The sequence below is a fragment of the Argentina silus genome (assembly GCF_951799395.1).
Source record: "Argentina silus genome assembly, chromosome: 9".
In the NCBI taxonomy this organism is placed as follows: Eukaryota; Metazoa; Chordata; class Actinopteri; order Argentiniformes; family Argentinidae; genus Argentina; species Argentina silus.
Window position 1 is genome coordinate 21,946,325 of NC_139663.1, and position 19,798 is coordinate 21,966,122.

Here is a 19,798-nt window from a genome sequence, read left to right on the forward strand (position 1 = left end):
AACGATGACCATTTGCATCCTAGAGTTAGGTGATAACGATTTTCATATTCACTATTAGTTTAGAAAAAACAGAATGCTGAAGTATGGCGAAGATATGCCTCTTTTTTTTTTCTTAAACTAAAAACTGCAATGCAGTGTATGGCTGGTGAAACAGGCATGTTTTCACTGCTTTGCCTTGTGAAACCTGAGGTACACTGCACTTGTAACGTTGCACATATCTGGAGTAAAGCACTTTTAGACTGGTGCTCAATAGAGAACAATATGAGAGAACGATATTCAGTATCGTTTTGCAACAAGGATTATGATGCAGTGAATGTCTACTTTTACAGAATCATTAAAACCACTTTATTGGGAAGCATCTTGACACGGCTCACTCAAAGTTAAGCAGGCAACGTTTACAAAGCACACTGAACTTAATCTTTACAAAAATAAAATTAACCACATAACAGGCAGTCAAGAAAAGGCAATTGTGAACAAAATACCTTACGAATTCATTTAACAACACAGAACTACTTATACACGGTTGGCTTTCTCCACTCAACTTTGTCTCCAAAAATACTCATTCACAATTGGGATTCTTTGGCCCATGAAGAGCATCTTTAGGGGGAAAATATCTTTAAAGTGTTAGGAAAATACTGATACCAATTTCTTTGCAAATAAATGGATACAATCCTCACAGCTACAGAAATACAAATAAATACAAATCACATACAAAATATGGTACAAAAATATACTACAACAGCTGAGGAGAAACAAGACGTATTGGTAAACCACCAGTGTGAGGTGCTTGACATCCAAAATACGACACCCTGACTCAAAACGTTCACATTATACACTAAAAAAGGGGGGGGGGTGATCCGACCAGAACGATAACACTGTTACCCTGGATACACACAGGGTGACACGACTCACCAGTTGCTACGGCAATGAAATTGACCCACGTGAGGGAGAGGGGGGAGTGAACGGTCCGTCAATAGATAAATAAACAGCGACGTTTGCCAGCTTTGTCACTGAGGCAGTCAAGGCGGTCCTTCTCCATGGCTAAGGCCCACAGGAGCAGTGACGTGCACTGTCCAGACACTAGATGGCGCCCCAGCGAAGTTAGCTGCCCTGTGGTCCTCTCTGTGGCACAGAATGGCTGCCCTGTCCCCCCTGTACAGAGATATGGACCGTTTGTAGTTGGCAGAGACGCACAAAGCACTCATAAAGATGGCACCCTGGAGCTGTCGTCGTCGTCTTCTTCTCAGTCTACGGAGAACTCGGTCTCAGAGGCGGTGCCGGGGCGACTGCCCTCGTGGGCGTCTTTCCTCAGGTGCAGAGAGATGCAGCTCAACCAGCTCCGGCTCGTTGGCATCTCCCCCACGATCTCCCAGCCGTCGGTCTCCTCGCAGTACCTCTCGATGGTGTCGTGGTACCTGTTTGGGGGAGATGGGAGGGGGCAGGTTTAGAGATTTAGGACTTAGCCTGAGACTTTATTTTCATACAAAGGCATAGCCTAGTGATGCTAGTAGCCTAGTGATGCTAGTAGCCTAGTGATGCTAGTAGCCTAGTGATGCTAGTAGCCTCGTGATGCTAGTGTATATTTTGCCCCTCACCTGTCCCAGCCCTCCTCCCCTCCCAGTACGTAGATCTTGCTGTCCACCACGGCCACGCCCGGCCGGTAGCGCCGCTCCCTCATGGGGGCACACATGGTCCACTGGTTGCTCTTGGGGTCGTAACACTCCACCTTGTCAGTGTTCTCTGTGGAAGCGTGCCAGCCACCTGAAAAACGTCATCAGTTGAAAAACTTTATCATCATCCACACGAATCTTGCACATGTATACAACATTGGGAGCCTGTGGACAAAGCACCCCATCAGAGAACAGAGAAGTAACGTAGGTAATTAGTATGAAGGTTTAATCTCTGTGTATTTGATTAATATATGACAGAATGCCCTCTGATGGGTTGGACAACAGTAGGTGGTAATGCTACTGATCTGAAAGGATCTGATCCACCTAGCCCATCCTCTTCCACCTTTCCATCCATCCATCCATCCATACTGTTAAGAATTAATTTTCACCCCTCTGATTGTGCCTTTGGTTTCCTATGAACATTTCTCTGGGTCATGGGTCAGTCCCCAAATGTCCTCCAAACATGGTCTTGTTGAGTCTAAACATACCCCTACCCTGTGGTAAATTCATTGCCTATCACCTAAAACAACAGATGGTCTTCACCAAGGACAAAGTTGATAAAACTGTGTCTTCTGCTCTGAAAAAGTTAGTTATACCTTCCAGTTGCACCCGAGAAAGATTTGACTCTGGAATCGATTCAGTTTGATAAAAGCCTCAATATTTGACTTAACGTCTCTTCTTCTTTTTCTGAACCCCAATAGTACCTACCTATGACGTAGATCTTTCCCCTCAGGGTGCAGGCTGCAGAACCAGAGCGAGCGATCTGCATGGGGGCCACCTCTGTCCATACAGATGTTTTAGGGTTGTACACCTGGGCCAGGTCTGTACCGTCGCCATCCTCCAGAACAGCGCCACCTAGGAGACAGGAGGATAAATTGCAATTAGTTACAATTCCCTTCCAAAGACTAGAGAACTTTGCTTTCACCTGTCCACTTATCAAATGTCGGGGCAGAATGCATGCATGTGCACACAGACACACACACACACACACACACACAGACATACACAACAAAGACACAGACACAGACACACACACACACACACACACCTGTGACGTAGAGCAGTCCGTCCAACGCCACCACTGCAGGGCTGGTGACGGCCATCTTGACCGACTCCATGAACTGCCAGGTGTTGGTGTGGGGGTTGTAGCACTCCACAGAGTCCAGGCGGGACCGCCCCTCCCAGCCCCCCACCGCAAACACATACCCATCCAGCATCACCAGACCTGGGGGGGGGGGGTTGTTTGACATCAGAGCAGAACATAATATATATGCCATTTACCTGACGCTTTTATCTAAAGCGACTTACATTGCAGTGAGTGCATTCATTTTTCAGTATATATGGTCCCAGCGGGAATCAAACCCACAACCTTAGCGTTGTTAGCGCCATGCTCTACCAACTGAGCCATAGAGAACCTACGCCACTAAGCGCCCCCCCGACGACGGGGTGAGGTCATGGTCTTACCCAACTCTGAGCGGGCCACGTTCATGGGGGCCATCTCCAACCAGGAGTCGAAGCACGGGTCATAGCGCCACATCTCCCTACTGGCCGAGCCGTCAGGGAACTCCCCCCCAGCCAGGTACAGAGAAGAGCCTACGGGACACAAGATGGAGGACGCAACGGAATACACATGACCCTGAACCTTGCTTTTATTCCCGCCAAACAAACTCAACGGAACGAACGAAACCCGTGATCAAGTTCAAACAAATGTCCCAGTTTAGGCTGGAACCAAAGCCGGGGTTGATGATGATGATGATGTTCAGATGTAGAAGAATAGCTTTGGTGTGTCCCCCGCCCCCCCCTACCATGGAGCCACCGACATACAGCACAGCATTCCTGATCAAAGGAGGCTCAGACATGTAGGTCATAGGTAATACACTAAGTCCATTACAATGTGTTGAACAGAGCTGCAGCCAACCTAATTCAATCATTCAATTGTCCTTAACTCAATTCCACCCTCCCTTTCCATCCCGGCCCCCTTCCCTTACCCGAGACCACCAGGCCGTGCTTGCTGACAGCAAAGGGCAGGCAGGCCAGACTCTTCCACTGGCTCGTCAGGGGGTCAAAGCTCTCCACGCTGCGCAGCACCACTTTGTCGTCCTCCCCCCCCACCGTCACGATCACTTCAGCCGTCCCTGCCACAGGGACAACAGGAGGAGGAGCGAACCAAACATGAGCCGCGCGGGGGGACGGGGACGAGATTTGTTTCTAAATGCGGTTGTGTTTACTCTGAAAGGTGAATTGACTGACGCAGACACGTACAGGAGTTTATGCTGTAGCTACAGAAGACGAAAGTGTGATGGTGTGTGTGTGTGTGTGTGTGTTGCTCTGTGTCTTTCCTGTCCGTCACTGCGTTCATGTGTGTGTGTGTGTGTGTATCTGTGAGTGAGAGAACGTTTCTTTTTGTGAGCTTACATGCAAATGAAAGGGAGAATGCACTTATGTGTGTGTGTGTGTGTTCACATGCGAATGAATGGCACCCTGCGTGTGTGAGCGTGTTCCTCTGTGGGTGTGTGTCAGGTACCTGTAGACCTGCGCGGTCGGGCCCGGGAGCAGTAGAGCTCCCCTCTGCGGTCCTGCAGCAGAAGGTAGTCCTTGGCGTCAGAGATGAGCCTCTGGCAGCGCTGAGACCCCCGGACCACCTCCAGAGACTCGATCACATCGTGGATGTAATACGGGCTGATCAGGGGGAGGCGGATGTGCTCCAGGACCTACAGGGATGTGTGGATTATACGTTTGGAGAACCACACAGAACAGAACAGAACAGAACAGAACAGAACACACACACACACGCGCGCACGCACGCGGCCACACACTCACACACGCACATTCTACAGGGATACAACACACAAACACAAAAACACACTAACGCCTCCCACTGTGTCATACTGTACTATAGTGTCCTTTCCCTCTCTTTCCGGTCTCATATTTACCTCCAGAGCTGCTCACCCTCCATAATTACACCAGCTGACACCTTTCCTGTCTCCTATTTACAATACCTCCAGTCTACGACAGGCTCAGAGCTGCTCACCCCTCCATAATTACACCAACTGACACCTTTCCTGTCAGTCCTGCTGCGGCAGCCTCCCCAGGGTGACCCTGTTCACCTCCCCAGGGTGACCCTGTTCACCTCCCCAGAGTGACCCTGTTCACCTCCCCAGAGTGACCCTGGAACACCGTACGAGACCAGAGGACTATAATCCCCTCCACTTATGTCACAATTCATCACTGACAGCTGGGGTCTCCCTCAAACTGGCCCACGCCCTCTGCTGGGGATCCCAGAGATTAACGCCACTTAACGCCCTTTAACACCCCTGCCCCCCCCCCCCCCCCCCTCATCCAACACACACACGAAGACACACACACACACACGCAGATACACACACACACGCACAAACGCGCACACACACGCACACACGCACGCACATGCACATACACATACACATTCACACACACACACACACACACACACAGAGTGTTCTGGAGGGACTTAGCAGAGATCTGAATAGATGAGCTGTTGCTTAGAAACCACTCAACACAGCGGGAGCAGCACCTGAAGGCCATTTCCTCAGAGAATGGTCCGCTATGAAAACGCTTTTCTCCTGATTAATAATGTACCTTGTAATAGCCACAATAAATAATGCATCACAACCTGGGGCTGTGGCGGTAATCATAACCCCAAAAAAAAAAAGTCATAACCTTTTTAATACAATGGTCAGGCTATGCCATTTACTCACTGGGGCCTGACTAAAGCCTGGGCCGTGGCTGGAAACATTGTTTATCTGGGAGGGTCACAAGAAAACCGACCAGGCTTTAGATGGATCCCGAGGGGGGGCCTGCCACGCTGAGGGAGAGGGAGTAGTAGGCATTTTGGGCTGCGTCGCCCTCCGGCCCCACAGATCGACCGGCCCACCGGTGCTCCAGTCCACTACTGGTCCTGGCACCAAAATGTTAAAGAACACCACACCAACCTTCTCAAAGCTCTGCCTGCGGGTGGCGCTCTTGTCCAGCCACAACATGGCCGCCTCGAAGACCGTCTCCTCCTTGGCCACATTCAGATGGTCGCTTGCGATGATCTCCGTCAGCTTGTCCGCACACAGAGACAGGAACTCTTCCTGGGGGGGGGGGAGGGAGGGGGGGGAGACAAGACAATGGAGAGGAAGCAAAGTGAGATTGTGGCCCCGTTCCAATATTTTCAGAACGCACCCTTCCTTCCTTCCTTGAAGTAACCACTGATCTGTAAAGGGTCTGAGTGGTGGAAGTGATGGGAGGGAGGTGTTGCATTCACTCATCCAATCACATGCAGATCAGTGAAGAGGGAAGGATGGTGGGGTGCATTTCAAAACAGGGCCCAGGGTAAGGGGAAGTATGACACACGTCACTCACACACACACACACACGCACACACACACACACACGCATGCATGCACGCACGCACGCACTCACTCACACTCTTCGAATCACAATGAGTCTTTCTGAACTCCATTCCTCACATCCTCCAAGCATTGGAGGAGAATATCTCAGGGGAGGAACCTAGACCTCCTCCTCCTCCAATGTGTCCTGAGTAGGAAGCGATTGGAGGACAGAGGAGAGGACGCAAGGAATCAAGTTTCTAACGATTGAGAAAGGCCCATTGACAACCTGAAAGAAAGTATCAAGATCCTCTCCCCACCTTCATCCCTCCCAACCTTCATCCCTCCCTCCTTCCCTCCCACCCTCCCTACCTTCATCCCTCCCTCCTTCCCACCATCCCTCCCTCCTTCCCACCATCCCTCCCGCCCTCCATCCATATCTCCCTCCCACACTCGATCCCTCCCGTCCTCCATCCATATCTCGCTCCCTCCCATCCCTCCCCTCCCTCCCTCACCTGTTGGCAGACAGTGTTGAAGTGCTGGAGGATGTAGTCCATGCTGCGTTTCTCCAGCTCCCTGCAGGAGTGGGCCTCGGCGAAGCAGTGGATCCCCACGCAGTTCATCTCGTCCATCTGACGCTCCATGAACCGGCAGCAGGCCTCCCGCACCGCCATCACGTCCAGCAGGTTAGCCGCGGCTAACAGGGCCTGGATGGGGCGAAAGACATTCAGGGCTGCCCAACAACCCCCCCTCCCCCCTCCTCCTCCTCCTCCCGGAGAGAGCTACCCCCCCCCCCCCATGGGCTTTCACTCCAACCCTAACCAAACACACCAGATTCAGCTGATCAAACGTCTTGATGAGCAGCTAAACAGTTGATCCTCAAGTCGGCTCCTAATGCCTCATTGTGATAAACCTGGCCCCCAGACACACACTGCCATGGACTGTTTTCTCACACACAAACACACACAAACACGCTGTCCTCTCTTGACTTCTTTCCATTGTGCCCAGAATCAAAGGCTAATGAGTGGAATCAGGTGTGCTAGGGAAGGGCTGGAGCAAAAACCTACAGGAGGGAACCTCTGCAGGAGGAGGGTTGATGCTAGCGAAAATGCTAACCCGAAGGAAGGAGGTGGGAGGAGGAGGGAGGAGGGGGGTGGAGGAAGGATGGCGGAGAGGGGAGGAGGGAGGTGGGGGGATGGAGGGAGGAGGGGGGGGGGTGGAGGAAGGATGGCGGAGGGGGGAGGAGGGAGGAGGGGACGACGGTTTTTACGCTACCTGCACGTTGGCCTTGGAGATGACCACCTCCGCCGTGTAGGCGTAGCTCACTAGCATTCCGATCATCTGGGGCTCCACCCCGTTGATGGCCACCCGCTCCTGCCTGGACTCCATCAGGTCGGTGGAGAACATGGCCTGGGGAGGAAACGCATTGAGAGGAAGGAAACAGAGCCAAGATGGCGCAGCCTAACCCTAACCATGTTCGGGAGGGGCGTCTACCGTACCTGGAAGTAGGAGCTGAAGGAAGCCAGGACGATGCGATGGCAGGGGAACTCCTGTCCCCCGCAGCACAAGGTGACATCACAGAAGGCATTGTTGAGACGAAGGCTGTTGAGGCCCTCCAGAACCTTGTTGGGGTGCCTGGCCTCTACGAAGACGTAGTCCTCGCTGTCCAGGGAGGCGAGGGGGAACACGGAGGCCTCGAGGACGGGCGAGGGGGGCAGGGTGGCAGTGGCGGGAGGGAACGTGGCCGATAGGATGTTAACAGCAATGATTTCGGCCATCCTCTTACTTCAGTCGAGCCTGGGGGGATCAGGGAGGGACAGTCTTAGTCTTAGAGTCTATCTTTCTCTCTCTCTGTGTCTCTGTGTGTGTGTGTGTGTGTGTGTGTGTGTGTGTGTCTCTCTCTCTCTCTCTGTGTCTCTCTCTGTGCCTCTCTCTCTCTCTCTCTCATAACAGCAACACTGACAAGAGTCACACTGAATTACTTCATATTTTGGCCTTCTGTACTTTCTCTTTTTATGCATGTTATCACAAAGGTTAATATTAGCCTCGCAGACATACATCTGCTCTTCTGTTGCATGATTTCTTATCACAGCAGAGCTAAGGATAGAAGTCTCCTTCACTGGGTCTCTGTGCTAATGTTACAATTTGTCACAACGATTCACAGCATAACACTGGTTTGTCAGATATTATTACATTACATTTCTCTCCTGGTCTGACATCAAGAGACCTGAAGGCAATTTCAACATTTTACCAATCTCACCAGATCCGACGATTTAATCCCTTAGGTCTACTGTTGAAACAGTTCAAAATCAAACGTCCCTAAGGCAGCAGGCTGGATAAAAGCATTGATGCATTACAGATGCAATGAAAAAGAAATAAGGCATCTTCTAATGATTCAGCAGCATCGCATCGAGCAGGATTGTAGCAGGCGCGCAACATCAGGATAAGGACAATTCAGAAAGTGTTTAAACAAATTAACAGGCGACAGTGATCACTGATGAAGTATCGGGTCGATGAGAAGGCTTCTACAACGCTGACAACTGGCTTTCTAATGATAGACACTTCTGTCTTAAAATTGTGTTGATTCAGCAAAATGCAGACGACTGCAAAGACAGGCGGTAGTAAGCTTTTAGACCGATGTGGTGGTATACAGTTTCCTTACCTGATACACATTGTCGCATCGACTGTACGGTCCAAATTCGGCAGATCTTCAGCAGAAAATTGTTTATGAAGAGTCGTGACCAGACGCCGTGCCTTCTTCTCTCTTCACTTGTAGCTACAACAAATGAAAACGGACAGCTCTCTACCGCCACCTGCTGGTTTGGCCCTCGAAGGTCCCCGGACGCCTCACCCTCAATTGAGAGTTACAGTTCAGCACCTGTCTACTGTGGGATGTAATAAACACCTTTTATCGGTCTGAGTCAGACCTAATGCGTCATCTATAGGCCTATTGAAGCTCTACCTAAAAGTAGAAGGTGGAATTCCACATACAAATAGAACGTAGAAGTGTATCATGTTGTTTTGTCCAATATCTTCCCTGAAAACATCTTTTAAGCTCCTTGTTTTATATAATGCAGCAGTAACTTAGTGTACATGGAAGACTGTGTGACATTGACATTTGTTAATGGCAGGATGTGATCGTGTGTTTTGGATGGGGTCAGATTCATAGCAAAAAAGCTGAGGCTACTATTAGGCTGCTAATGCATCATCGTGATAAACTTAGTATCAAGATCCCTCTTTTCCTCTCCCTCCCTCCCTCCCTCCCTCCCTCCCTCCCTCCATCCCTCCCTACAAACTGCCATGTACTGTTTTCTCACACACAAACACACTGTCCTCTCTGAGTTCTCCCCATTGTGCCCAGAATCAAAAGCTTTCCGCCTGAACAGCCAGTGACAGCCGGCTCGGGTGGCTCCTCCTCCCATCATTTGCAGGATGACTGGGTCAGAGTGACCTCAGGGCTCTGGCTTGCTGTGATTTTGTCCGCCCCATTTCATATCTGCAGTGTTTCTGATAAAAAAATAATGTCAAAGAAATGTATTGTGGGGTCATACGGCGTGCTGCGTCCCTGACACTATGGACAACCCTGAGAAGTATGCACTTCGTCAATGGGCAGAACTGAACAAGGCCAAAGACAGATGGACTTTTGTGGAGTTCAATGTGTAAAACACACATTGAACCAATTCTACTTAATTAGCTATGCGTGGCTAGGTGACAACATTACTGGAAATCATGTGATTGCTACCTTGTCACTGAAGTAGAGACACACTTTCATCCATTGATTAAAAAAAGAAATCGGCTTTATTTATTTTGGTTGTCATGATATTTCTAATACAAATCACAGTAATTGGAATCCACACAGTCATTCAAATTACATTAGAAATATGGGTTCCCCTAATTTCTTCTTCTCCTTTGTTTTCACTCATTTGAAAATATTGTTCCTGGACAAAACATATCAGGAATAAGAAAAGTCATTGAAAAGGCCCTTTATTTTCATTGTGAGTCACAATGAGGTGATGTTTGGTTGCTGGCAGTTGTGTCTTCCTTTCAGTAGGAGTGTGTGTGTGTGTGTGTGTGTGTGTGTGTGTGTGTGTGTGTGTGTGTGTGTGTGTGTGTGTGTGTGTGTGTGTGTGTGTGTATGTATGTATGTGTGTATCATGAAATATGGGCGAACTATCCCTGTTCAATCGTAAAGGTACAGTACAAGAGAAAGATTCAATACTTGTGACATTTCGTTGAATTATCCCTTTAAAATATAAAACTCTCAACTGTATATCAGTGTGTCCAACTTCAGACACTATTTCAGCCCTCTTTTCATTCAAAGGTATTGTCACTCCAACCGACAGCTTCCCCGCCCTCCTCCTAAACCCGCTTCTGTTGCCTCGTCATCACAGGAAGCTGTCTTTCATGACGCCGGGCTTCTCCAGTGCGTTCTTCCGGCGAGCGACGGCTTCTAGAATCTTCTTCCGGGGCCCCAGCTGGATGCGGATGCCCTTGAGGTCGTTGTCGGAGCAGAGCATGAGCGCCTGAAGGTCGAGCTGCTCGTGGGTGAACGCCGGGGCGAAGTCCGGCAGGCAGATGGAGGACAGGAAAGCGTCCAGCGGCGAGGTGTCCTCGACCTGCTCGTCGTCCAGCCCGAGGTCCTCCTGGTTCCAGGGCAGGTCGATGTCCTCCCCGTCGTCGTCGAAGCTGGCGTCCTCCTGTGCGGTCTCGAACACCTCCCTGCGGACGAGGAAGCCCAGGTCCGCGGTGTTGCTGCCGGAGAAGTCGTCGGGCTCCTGGCCCATCTCCATGGAGAAGTTCTTCCTGAACACCATGTTCCCCAGGCCGGGGCGTTTGAAGATGGACTCCTTGGCTTGGCCGGACCCGTCGCCTCCATTTTCAGCATCGTCATAGTCGTCGTCGTCCGCGAACCCTCCCATCCGACCTCCTCCTCCTCCATCCTCGTCCATGTCGTTCTCGTCCTGCTCGCTGAAGACGTCCGTGAACTCCGGCTTCCCGGCGCCCTTGCCGTTCTCCTGCCTGACGAAGATGACGTTCCCGTCGCCGTGTGACCTCTCCAACGTCCCCTTGTCCTTCTTGCCGAACTTCCTCTGCAGGGTCCCTTTGACCCGGGCCGAGAGGGACCCGGCGGTGTCGGCGGCGATCAGCTTGGAGAACTGCTCGTTGGTGCTGCTGTTGATGGTGCCCGTGTTGGAGAAGGACGAGGACGCCATGCTGGCCTCCGACACCGACCCCCCGTCGCTGCCTCGGTACATCCTGTCCATCTTGCTCTGGTGCCTCTTCTTGACCTTCTCGCAGAGTTTCACCCGCCGCTCCGCCTCCTTGGTGGCCTCCTGCTTCAGCCGGGCCACCTTCTTGGCGTTCTGGCTGGTCTGCTGCGAGGCTGCGTCGTCCAGGAAGCGCACGCAGTCCATGCGGTTGCGGGACGCCGCCACGTCCATGGCCGTGTGGAAGTCGTTGTCCTGGGAGAAGAGGTTGGCGCCGAAGTTCACCAGGAAGCTCAGGATTTGCATGTGGCCGTTGGTGGCCCCGTGGTGGAGAGGCGTGTTGCCCCAGATGTCGCTCCTGTTGGGGTCCCCTCTGCGAAGACACAGGACAACATCATCCCATCAATCAATTAACCAATCAATCGATCTTTTTGTCATCCATCCTTTTCACTGTCTCTACCTAATCATCCAAGAAATGGAAATGTGTTTTTTTAATGTTTTTTAGGGCATTTCTGCTTTATTGGGATAGAGACAGTAGAGATTGACAGGAAGGATGGGAGAGAGAGAGGAGGGATGACATGCAAGATATGTCGAGGGTCGGAATTGAACCAGGAACTTTGCAATTATATGGTATCCGCATTTGTGTGCTACGCCACTAAGCGCCCCAAAAAAGGTGGTGTGGGAACCGACTCATATTGATATTCAACTCCCTTTAAGGTCTGAAAGCATCTGACAGACTTTCATTCTGGAGTGTAACGTCCCTTTAAGCATTGGTCAAAAACGGACACAATCCACACTTTTCATGATTGATTAGGTGTATCATTCACCAGTATACGGTATACCACATTAGGCCCACATCATCATCATATTTCATTTGTCAATTGCTAATTGATAAAAACAAGAAAAAAGACAAAGTTCAATATGAGCATGAGGTTTAGATGGAGTGCAATCTTGTAATAAGCGGTGATTAATGTGCAAGATCACTCTCACAGTTGAATATGGATGCCACGGTATATTGTACATTACAATGCATCCTCCTTTCTGTGATGCATATTAAATGTTGAAATGAAAAATGTACAGTAGCCTACATGATATATTATTAAATCTTGTCAACCCTAACCTACACTTGGGTTGGGTTATAACTAAGAAATAATGAGTCATAATGAGTCATAATGAGCAATAATGAGTATTAATAAGTAACTAAGGAATGTTTCACCATTTCATTCACAACGACACAAAACACCTGGTCACTAACACGACACTATAAGTCCAAACCGACCGTTGCGTGGACTAATAGGTGAACCATTAAGAATGAAAGTCCTCCTCTGTCCCATCACCGGAGCTGTAAAACCCCTGACGGCAGTAGCGTAGCAACAGGTGAGCCATAAAGCTGATCTGCTGCAGCGTGTTCCATCGCTGCGTTGCTAACGCCCAGGATAGTAAACATGTGGCTTATCTATAGATCACAAAAGTGAGGTTTAGGTGAAAGAATTTGGCCTGAAAACGTTTTTGAAATAATATCCTAATCCAAAATACACTGTGAGCTCAATGTTCAGTGTCCTGTAATAATTGTGTTCCGTCACCGTTTGGCTTCAGTTGGGTGACTAAGCAGTGATCATGTTGTAAATTGATAACAAAGTCGATTTTTTTCCGGGTGTAAGTGAGATGAAAATCCATTGCATCCATTTGTTTTTCCTTGCAGTTAAAAACAAATGAAAGGAGAGAAGAAAGGAGAGAATGCTGTATAGAGGAAGAAGAGGTCTATTGTTCCTCGTTTACGTAATTTATTTGCCTGATTACATATTTGGCCCCACTCATGGGAACGTGTGGTCCAAAAAGCCATTAGGGAACATTGCAGGACAGTGTGTAGAGTGCAGAATGGACCCTAACCTTAACCGTAACCCTAACCCTAACCCATGAAGAATATGAAACTTTTTTAGTATCTTCGAGTATCAAACCTCAGAATCATCTCTGATAGGTTTATGGGCGTCTGAGGAGTAGCACATTCCTTCCACATCACATGGCATGGGACTAAAAGGTTAACCTTTGTTCTTTGACCAAGTGTTTATTTTGGTAACCAATAATGCTGGGAACGGGAGTCATATCTGAAGGTGTAAATCCTGGTCCTGAGCCAATACCTCAGTCCTCTAATGACAGGATTAAATGAAGAATACCAGTATCGTCTGTACCAAAGTATTGCGGCACTACGCGCCACAACCACATGGATACCACCGTTACTTAAGAAGAAACAGTTCATGTGTGTTCCACATCAGAGAACATATGTGATACACTCGAACAGAAGTGTAGATCCCTTGTGATGACTGATCTGAATAGACTTATCGTCCTTTCACCAATCAATGGTCATGAAGAAAAGAGAGAGGGAGAGTTGAAACAGTATTACTCTGTGTATTATTAGTATTGGGAATATATGTTTAATAGTACCCGAGTATGCTAGGCTTCTTGGCATGGATGGAAGCAGTCAGAGTATCTACAGAATATGAAAAGAATTGAGGAGGACCAGGAAAACAGAGAGGCTGTGTCTTTACTCCTGAAATGTCACTATGGATGTAACAGGTTTCAGCTTCTGGTATAAGTGAATATACACTCTGGTATTTTTCATTTGTCTTTCTTAAACCTTTGACTTGGGGCGTGGGGCAAAAATCATCTCCAGTTGTCATAATTTAGATACTGGGATTATTTACCAAATTATTAGCAATAACATTACATTTAGATACAATGTATTGCATTTAAATGTTCGAAATATTAGTCTTTTTTTATTATTGTTTTTAATGTTTTTTAGGGCATTTCTGCTTTATTGGGATAGAGACAGTAGAGATTGACAGGAAGGATGGGAGAGAGAGAGGAGGGATGACATGCAAGATATGTCGAGGGTCGGAATTGAACCAGGAACTTTTTTTTTTTTAAAGGGACATTACACTCCAAAATTAAGGTGTATCACATGCTTTCAGACCTCAAATGCTATCTAATGTCAATATGAATCCAGGTCCCACTCCCACAGTTGCGTAGATACAGCTGTATGCCTCAGCCCCAAAATAATGGAAAAGATAAATTCCTGATTTTATGTGGTGTGCACCTTTTCCATTTATTTGAGGTTGAGGCTTATTGCCGGAGTATGAAAATGAAAAGGATTGAGGAGCCTCTGCAGATTAATGTGAGGCAAATTAGGCTTTTTAAGGTTGTGGGTTTGATTCCCGCTGGGACCATATATACTGAAATGTATGCACTCACTGCAATGTAAGTCGCTTTGGATAAAAGCGTCAGCTAAACGGCAGATATTATATCATTATTATTATTATTATTAAGTCTATCTGTGGAGAGACTGAGAGTATGGAGTACATACATAATGGATACAAATGTTTTTGAACCATGTATAACACATCATGAAGATTAACTGCGCTTACCCTCTACTACACATAAGCTGAAGAGCCTCGACATGTCCGTGAAAAGCAGCCCATAACGTCGGCGTCATTCCATCCTCGTCCGGCGTATTCAGATCTTTCCTAGTGGCCTCCTTCAAGAGGTCCAAATAGCCGTCAATCGCCGCTTTGTGGTACCTCGACATAGTCAATCTGTCTATGGAAAACTACAATGCCAATTGAAATAAATCCAAAAACAAAGCATAAAGGCAAGTCGCTTTAGAGCAAGCAGTCTGCCATTTTCCACGGTCCTTTACGCACGTTGGAGGGCGACAATTGCGCATAAGATCCGAGTGAAGTTGGTCAGTCCTCTGGGCGTCATCATATGAGTCTCAAAGCCATAAACAAAAGCAAAGTTCAGTGCTGGTTGTACAAGCCTTCCCTATGAGGAACTAAGTTTAAGAAACATTAACTAGATGAATATGTGGCGTAGGCTATTCGCAGAAACGACTCACCTTTGCGAAAACATTTTTTAATCAAGATATCGTGCAAACATATGTGTTTTTGGCCACCAAAGTGTGCCAAGAAAACATTCCCCACACCATTACACCACCTCCACCATGAGTGTACAGGTGTTCCTAATAAAGTGCCCAGTGAGTGTATATATATATTTATATATTCGACTTTCTACGGGCGCGTAAAATCCATCGTAACAGGTGCGTCCCAAAGTCGCGCGTACATACCAGACGCAGATGCACACACACTAGACGCATACACACTCCATCACAGTAGATGGCAGTATCACCCGCTTTACGTGCCTTTCGAATACTTTATCAATGCACGACGAAGAATGTGATTGAGAAACAGAGGTCTACTACACACCTCGATCTTGTTTATGGCATTGTCAGGGTACACAAAGCGGTACACACTCAGAACATGGAGTGACAGCTAGATAAGTCCATTCATCGCTCCATTCCCACGGCGAGGCAGACCCAACCGACAGCTCGTTTCCCGGTGCGCTGTGTGGTCGCTGGTTGGGTGTTTAATTTGACAGTGACTTGACTACTTGGTCCCTAGAAGAGGAACAGAGATGTCCGACAACGGTGGCTCCGCAATCGGCCTTCTGTCTTATGAGACGCTGGTTCATGCTGTGGCAGGTGCAGTGGTAAGTCAAACTCAGTGAAAAATGATTTAGCAAAGGTTAGTCGAAAAAAGTATGTGGATGCAAGACACATGAATAAATCATAGAAATGTAGCCTAACCGGTGTCACTAGACAACACAATGACACTTTGATAGATTGTTAACTTTCAGTTTAATCGTAGAATCTCTAATGTTGATTCGGTGAGACAAAGCCATGTTAGATGTTTTAACCTCTTAGGCTGAATGCCCCTATTTGACGTTTTGTGTGGATATGCTCAGATCATAGTTCAGAATAACATACTACACATGACAAGGAGCCAGAATCTCTCGTGTTGATTCAATGGAGACACTAAGCCATGTTAGATGTTTTAAGGCACCGCGTGTCTGTTCATATTGCACAATGTTTGTGTTTGTAGGGCAGTATGACGGCGATGTCGGTTTTCTTTCCTCTGGATACGGCCAGGATCAGACTGCAGGGTGAGTAGGGACGTTGGTTGTCAGTGTGGCGACGCACCTTGCAGACTGGACTCTGTCCTCTAGCGTCAGTGGGTTCAAAGCACAACGTGTAGCCTTGAAGAAATATGTTGTGAAGGCCAGCTCATCTGCATAAGGGGGTGGATGTGATACCCGGGTTCACTCACTCACAGTGCCATTACGATGCTAGAGTGATGTCCTTACCTGTGTCCTTGCCTGTAACTGTTTGTGTCCCTGTGATTCATTTCAGTGGATGAGAATCGGAAGTCTAAATCCACCCCTGTTATCCTGGCAGAGATAGCGAAGGAGGAAGGCTTGTAAGTGCTCTTGTGGTACTGTTCTGCTTCAGCGTAGTACACAGTCATGTCATACATCAGGCTGAGTCCACTCATCCTGTCTACTGTGAGTTGTGGCGGCACATTGACTCAAGTAGCTTCATAAGTCTCTAATGATGGATGATGAGAGAATTATGAAGCTACTTGTGCCACGTCAATGTATCATATGCACTTAGGAGGGTTGCTGAACCTGTGTGTGTGTGTGTGTGTGTGTGTGTGTGTGTGTGTGTGTGTGTGTGTGTATATGTATATTTGTGTTCAAATGTTTTATTCCAGTTCAAAATGGAAACCATTGATATGTTTTACATCTGTGAAAGAATAAACCCTGTGTCCTCCTCTGATTGGCCCTCTGGTTCCCCCCCCCCAGGTTATCCCTGTACAGGGGTTGGTTCCCTGTCATCTCCAGTCTGTGCTGCTCAAACTTTGTCTACTTCTATACCTTCAACACGTTGAAGAAGGTGATGGTGAGCGGCCAGTCCAGACCCGGCAAAGACCTGCTCATGGGCTTCATATCAGGTGAGTGAGTTAGTTAGTTACTACAGGACCCAACCAGCATCTCACAGGACGGCAGGTAGCCTAGAGGTTAGAGAGGCTGGCCAGTGATCTGTAGGTCGTTGGTTCGATCCCCACCCCAGGTGGGAGCCGGGTGTGAGCTGGTGACTGGAGGGTTGCTGGCATCATATCTAAGGTGCCTACCTGTATATAATGATATATAGCCATTGATTCTTGAAAAAAATAATGTGTACATGCCTCATGAGCTCAGTTCAACTGTCTTACCCCATCAGAACCCAAAATGTAAGATTGTTTTACTCCATTGCTTGTAAACAGACATGCATAGCTTCAGAACATGGTTAAAACTAGAATTTTTATCTCGTAGATTGTCAGTCCTTGCGTCCAAAGCTCCGTCTATGAATTTGAGAGTGGTTACATTTCTCCAGCCCCGTCCCTCAGCTGTTCACAAAAAAAAAAGTGGCCGAGTGTTTGTTGTTTGAATCCCAGATTGCCCCTTTAAGGAGAGAAACAGAGGCAACCAGATGTTACCTCAGAGTTCAACTCTGTGCTCTCTGTGTTGTGTTCCTCTCCAGGGGCGGTGAATGTGCTCCTGACCACGCCCATGTGGGTGGTCAACACACGGCTGAAGCTGCAGGGGGCAAAGTTCAGGAACGAAGACCTCCACCAGACCCACTACAAGGGCATTTTTGGTGTGTGACCCTGTGTGTTTGAGACCCTGTGTGTGTGTCCCGTGTGCATGTGTTTGAGACCCTGTGTGTGTGTCGGTGTGTTTGAGACCCTGTGTGTGTGTGTGTGTGTCTGTCTGTCTGTCTGTCTGTCTGTCTGTCTGTCTGTCTGTGTGTGTGTGTGTGTGTGTGTGTGTGTCTGTGTGTGTGTGTGTGTGTCTGTCTGTCTGTCTGTCTCTCTGTGTGTGTGTGTGTGTGTCTGTGTGTCCCTTAAGACATAAATAGGATATATTCACTATATGTCTCTTTTCAGCACAACAACGATGACAGGAAACAACAATCGTGTGTGTGTGTGTGTGTGTGTGTGTCTCTCTCTCGTAGATGCGTTCTCCCAGATCATCGCCACCGAGGGGGTGGGGACGCTCTGGAACGGCACTCTCCCCTCATTGGTCCTGGTGTTCAACCCCGCCGTGCAGTTCATGTTCTACGAGGCCATGAAGAGGAAAGCAGGACGAGGAGGGAGGAAGGTGAGAGGGAGGGAGAGGCAGGGAGGGAGGGGGAGGCAGGGGGGGAGAGAGAGAAATCTCTCTCTTTCTTCCTGACTCCTTTGCATCTCTTTCTTTCTTTCATTCTGACTCCTTGCCATCTCTCTCTCTCTCTCTCTCTCCCCTCTCTCTCTCTCTCTCTCCCCTCTCTCTCTCTCTCTATCTCTCTCTCTCTCTCTCTCTCTCCCCCCTTTATCTCTCTCTCTCTCTCTCTCTCTCTCTCTCCCTCTCCACAGTACAGTGCTGCTGTGGAGCTCTGAACCCCCTGTGCCGTGGAGTGTCTGGAGTGTCATTCAGGCTGAAAGATAACACAAGCCTTTGTTTCTGTCTGCTCACAGATCTCATCAGCCGAGATCTTTCTCATTGGAGCCGTTGCCAAGGCCATCGCTACCACGGCAACGTATCCCCTGCAGACAGTCCAGGCCATTTTAAGGGTAAACTGTAAACACACGCATACACACACACACACACAGACACACACACAACGACACACACACACACACACACACACACACACACACACAGATGAATCTCAGAGCTTCTTCTCTTCGGTTCAACAACAGGCCACCCGCTCCTAAAGGCTTTAGAAAAGGCATTTTTATGGCTGTGAGCTGGTAGCGGTCATTCTTACGCTAATTATTTACTTTCAGTATGAATATCTCTTAAATGTGTAACTTTCAGAAGCTTTGGGACCACATAATGTGGGTTAGGGGTTAGAAAATGTACATACATTCATGCTGCCAAGCTCATAGCCATGGAGGCTATGCGATAGGAGAGGATGGCCTTTGGACTATTACTGTTAATAATTGTGCTTATGCTGACACTCACTGATCCATCCCTGTCTGATACCATAGAACAAGACACTATTCTCTCTGACGCTCTCTGTCCCCCCCTACAGTTTGGGCAGCATAAACCGGAGGGCAGGGGCGGTGCTCTGGGAAGCCTCCGGAATGTAGTCTCCCTCCTTTTGGACAGAATCAAGTGAGTGACTTAGACACGCTGGTGAACCCCAAACAGTATGTCTGAATGGAGGAGAATGGCGGAGGCTGGTTCAGCAGTAGCTATAGTAACAATCACTACAGATTGAAGACCCATCTCTTCAGGCTACATCTTAACTGTCCCTCACAAGGAGGGAACTTGTACAGGGGGGAAGTAGGGGTGAAGAGGTCTCAAGGGTTGTGGTTGGGGTTAGGGTTAGTACAGGGAGGGTAGTGGGGGTGAAGAGGTCTTAGGAAGGACTGTTAAGATGTAGCCTGAAGAGATGGGTTTTCAATCTACGGCGGAAGGTCGGTAGTGACTCCCTTTCTCCCTCTAGGAGACACGGTGTCCTGGGCTTGTACAAAGGCCTGGAGGCCAAGCTCCTTCAGACGGTCCTCACGGCCGCTCTCATGTTCGTGGTGTACGAGAAGATCGCCACAGCCACCTTCAAGGTCATGGGCATGAATAAGAAACTGACGCACTGAGTGAGATTCAAGCCTTAGGCCTGGACCTGCCCTGGCGAACGCAGCGATACTCAACC

The 19,798-nt window shown here is 48.5% G+C and overlaps 3 protein-coding genes across 3 annotated transcripts; 1 reads left to right on the top strand and 2 right to left on the bottom strand.

Moving 5' to 3' along the window:
* Nucleotides 1–329: 329 nt before the first annotated feature.
* Nucleotides 330–8,769, bottom strand: LOC310810300 (kelch-like protein 24). The gene is made up of 12 exons (XM_083677997.1): nt 8,685–8,769; nt 7,522–7,819; nt 7,298–7,432; nt 6,538–6,729; nt 5,642–5,785; nt 4,195–4,381; nt 3,659–3,805; nt 3,135–3,263; nt 2,719–2,895; nt 2,379–2,525; nt 1,596–1,761; nt 330–1,415 (listed from the first exon to the last, which is right to left on the bottom strand). The coding sequence occupies exons 2-12, from the start codon at nt 7,798–7,800 to the stop codon at nt 1,244–1,246; spliced, it is 1,875 nt and encodes a 624-aa protein (XP_083534123.1). The 5' UTR covers nt 7,801–7,819; nt 8,685–8,769; the 3' UTR covers nt 330–1,243.
* A 1,638-nt stretch (nt 8,770–10,407) lies between these two features.
* On the bottom strand, nt 10,408–14,812 carry anks4b (ankyrin repeat and sterile alpha motif domain containing 4B; the record flags this gene model as incomplete). The annotated part of the gene is made up of 2 exons (XM_083676623.1): nt 10,408–11,602; nt 14,652–14,812. The coding sequence occupies 2 exons, from the start codon at nt 14,810–14,812 to the stop codon at nt 10,408–10,410; spliced, it is 1,356 nt and encodes a 451-aa protein (XP_083532749.1).
* A 565-nt stretch (nt 14,813–15,377) lies between these two features.
* Nucleotides 15,378–19,751, top strand: slc25a17l (solute carrier family 25 member 17-like). Its single transcript, XM_083676626.1, has 9 exons — nt 15,378–15,771; nt 16,164–16,224; nt 16,472–16,538; nt 16,924–17,072; nt 17,642–17,758; nt 18,116–18,261; nt 18,618–18,713; nt 19,178–19,260; nt 19,595–19,751. Exons 1-9 carry the CDS (start codon nt 15,697–15,699, stop codon nt 19,740–19,742), a joined length of 942 nt encoding a protein of 313 aa, XP_083532752.1. The 5' UTR covers nt 15,378–15,696; the 3' UTR covers nt 19,743–19,751.
* The last annotated feature ends 47 nt before the right edge of the window (nt 19,752–19,798 follow it).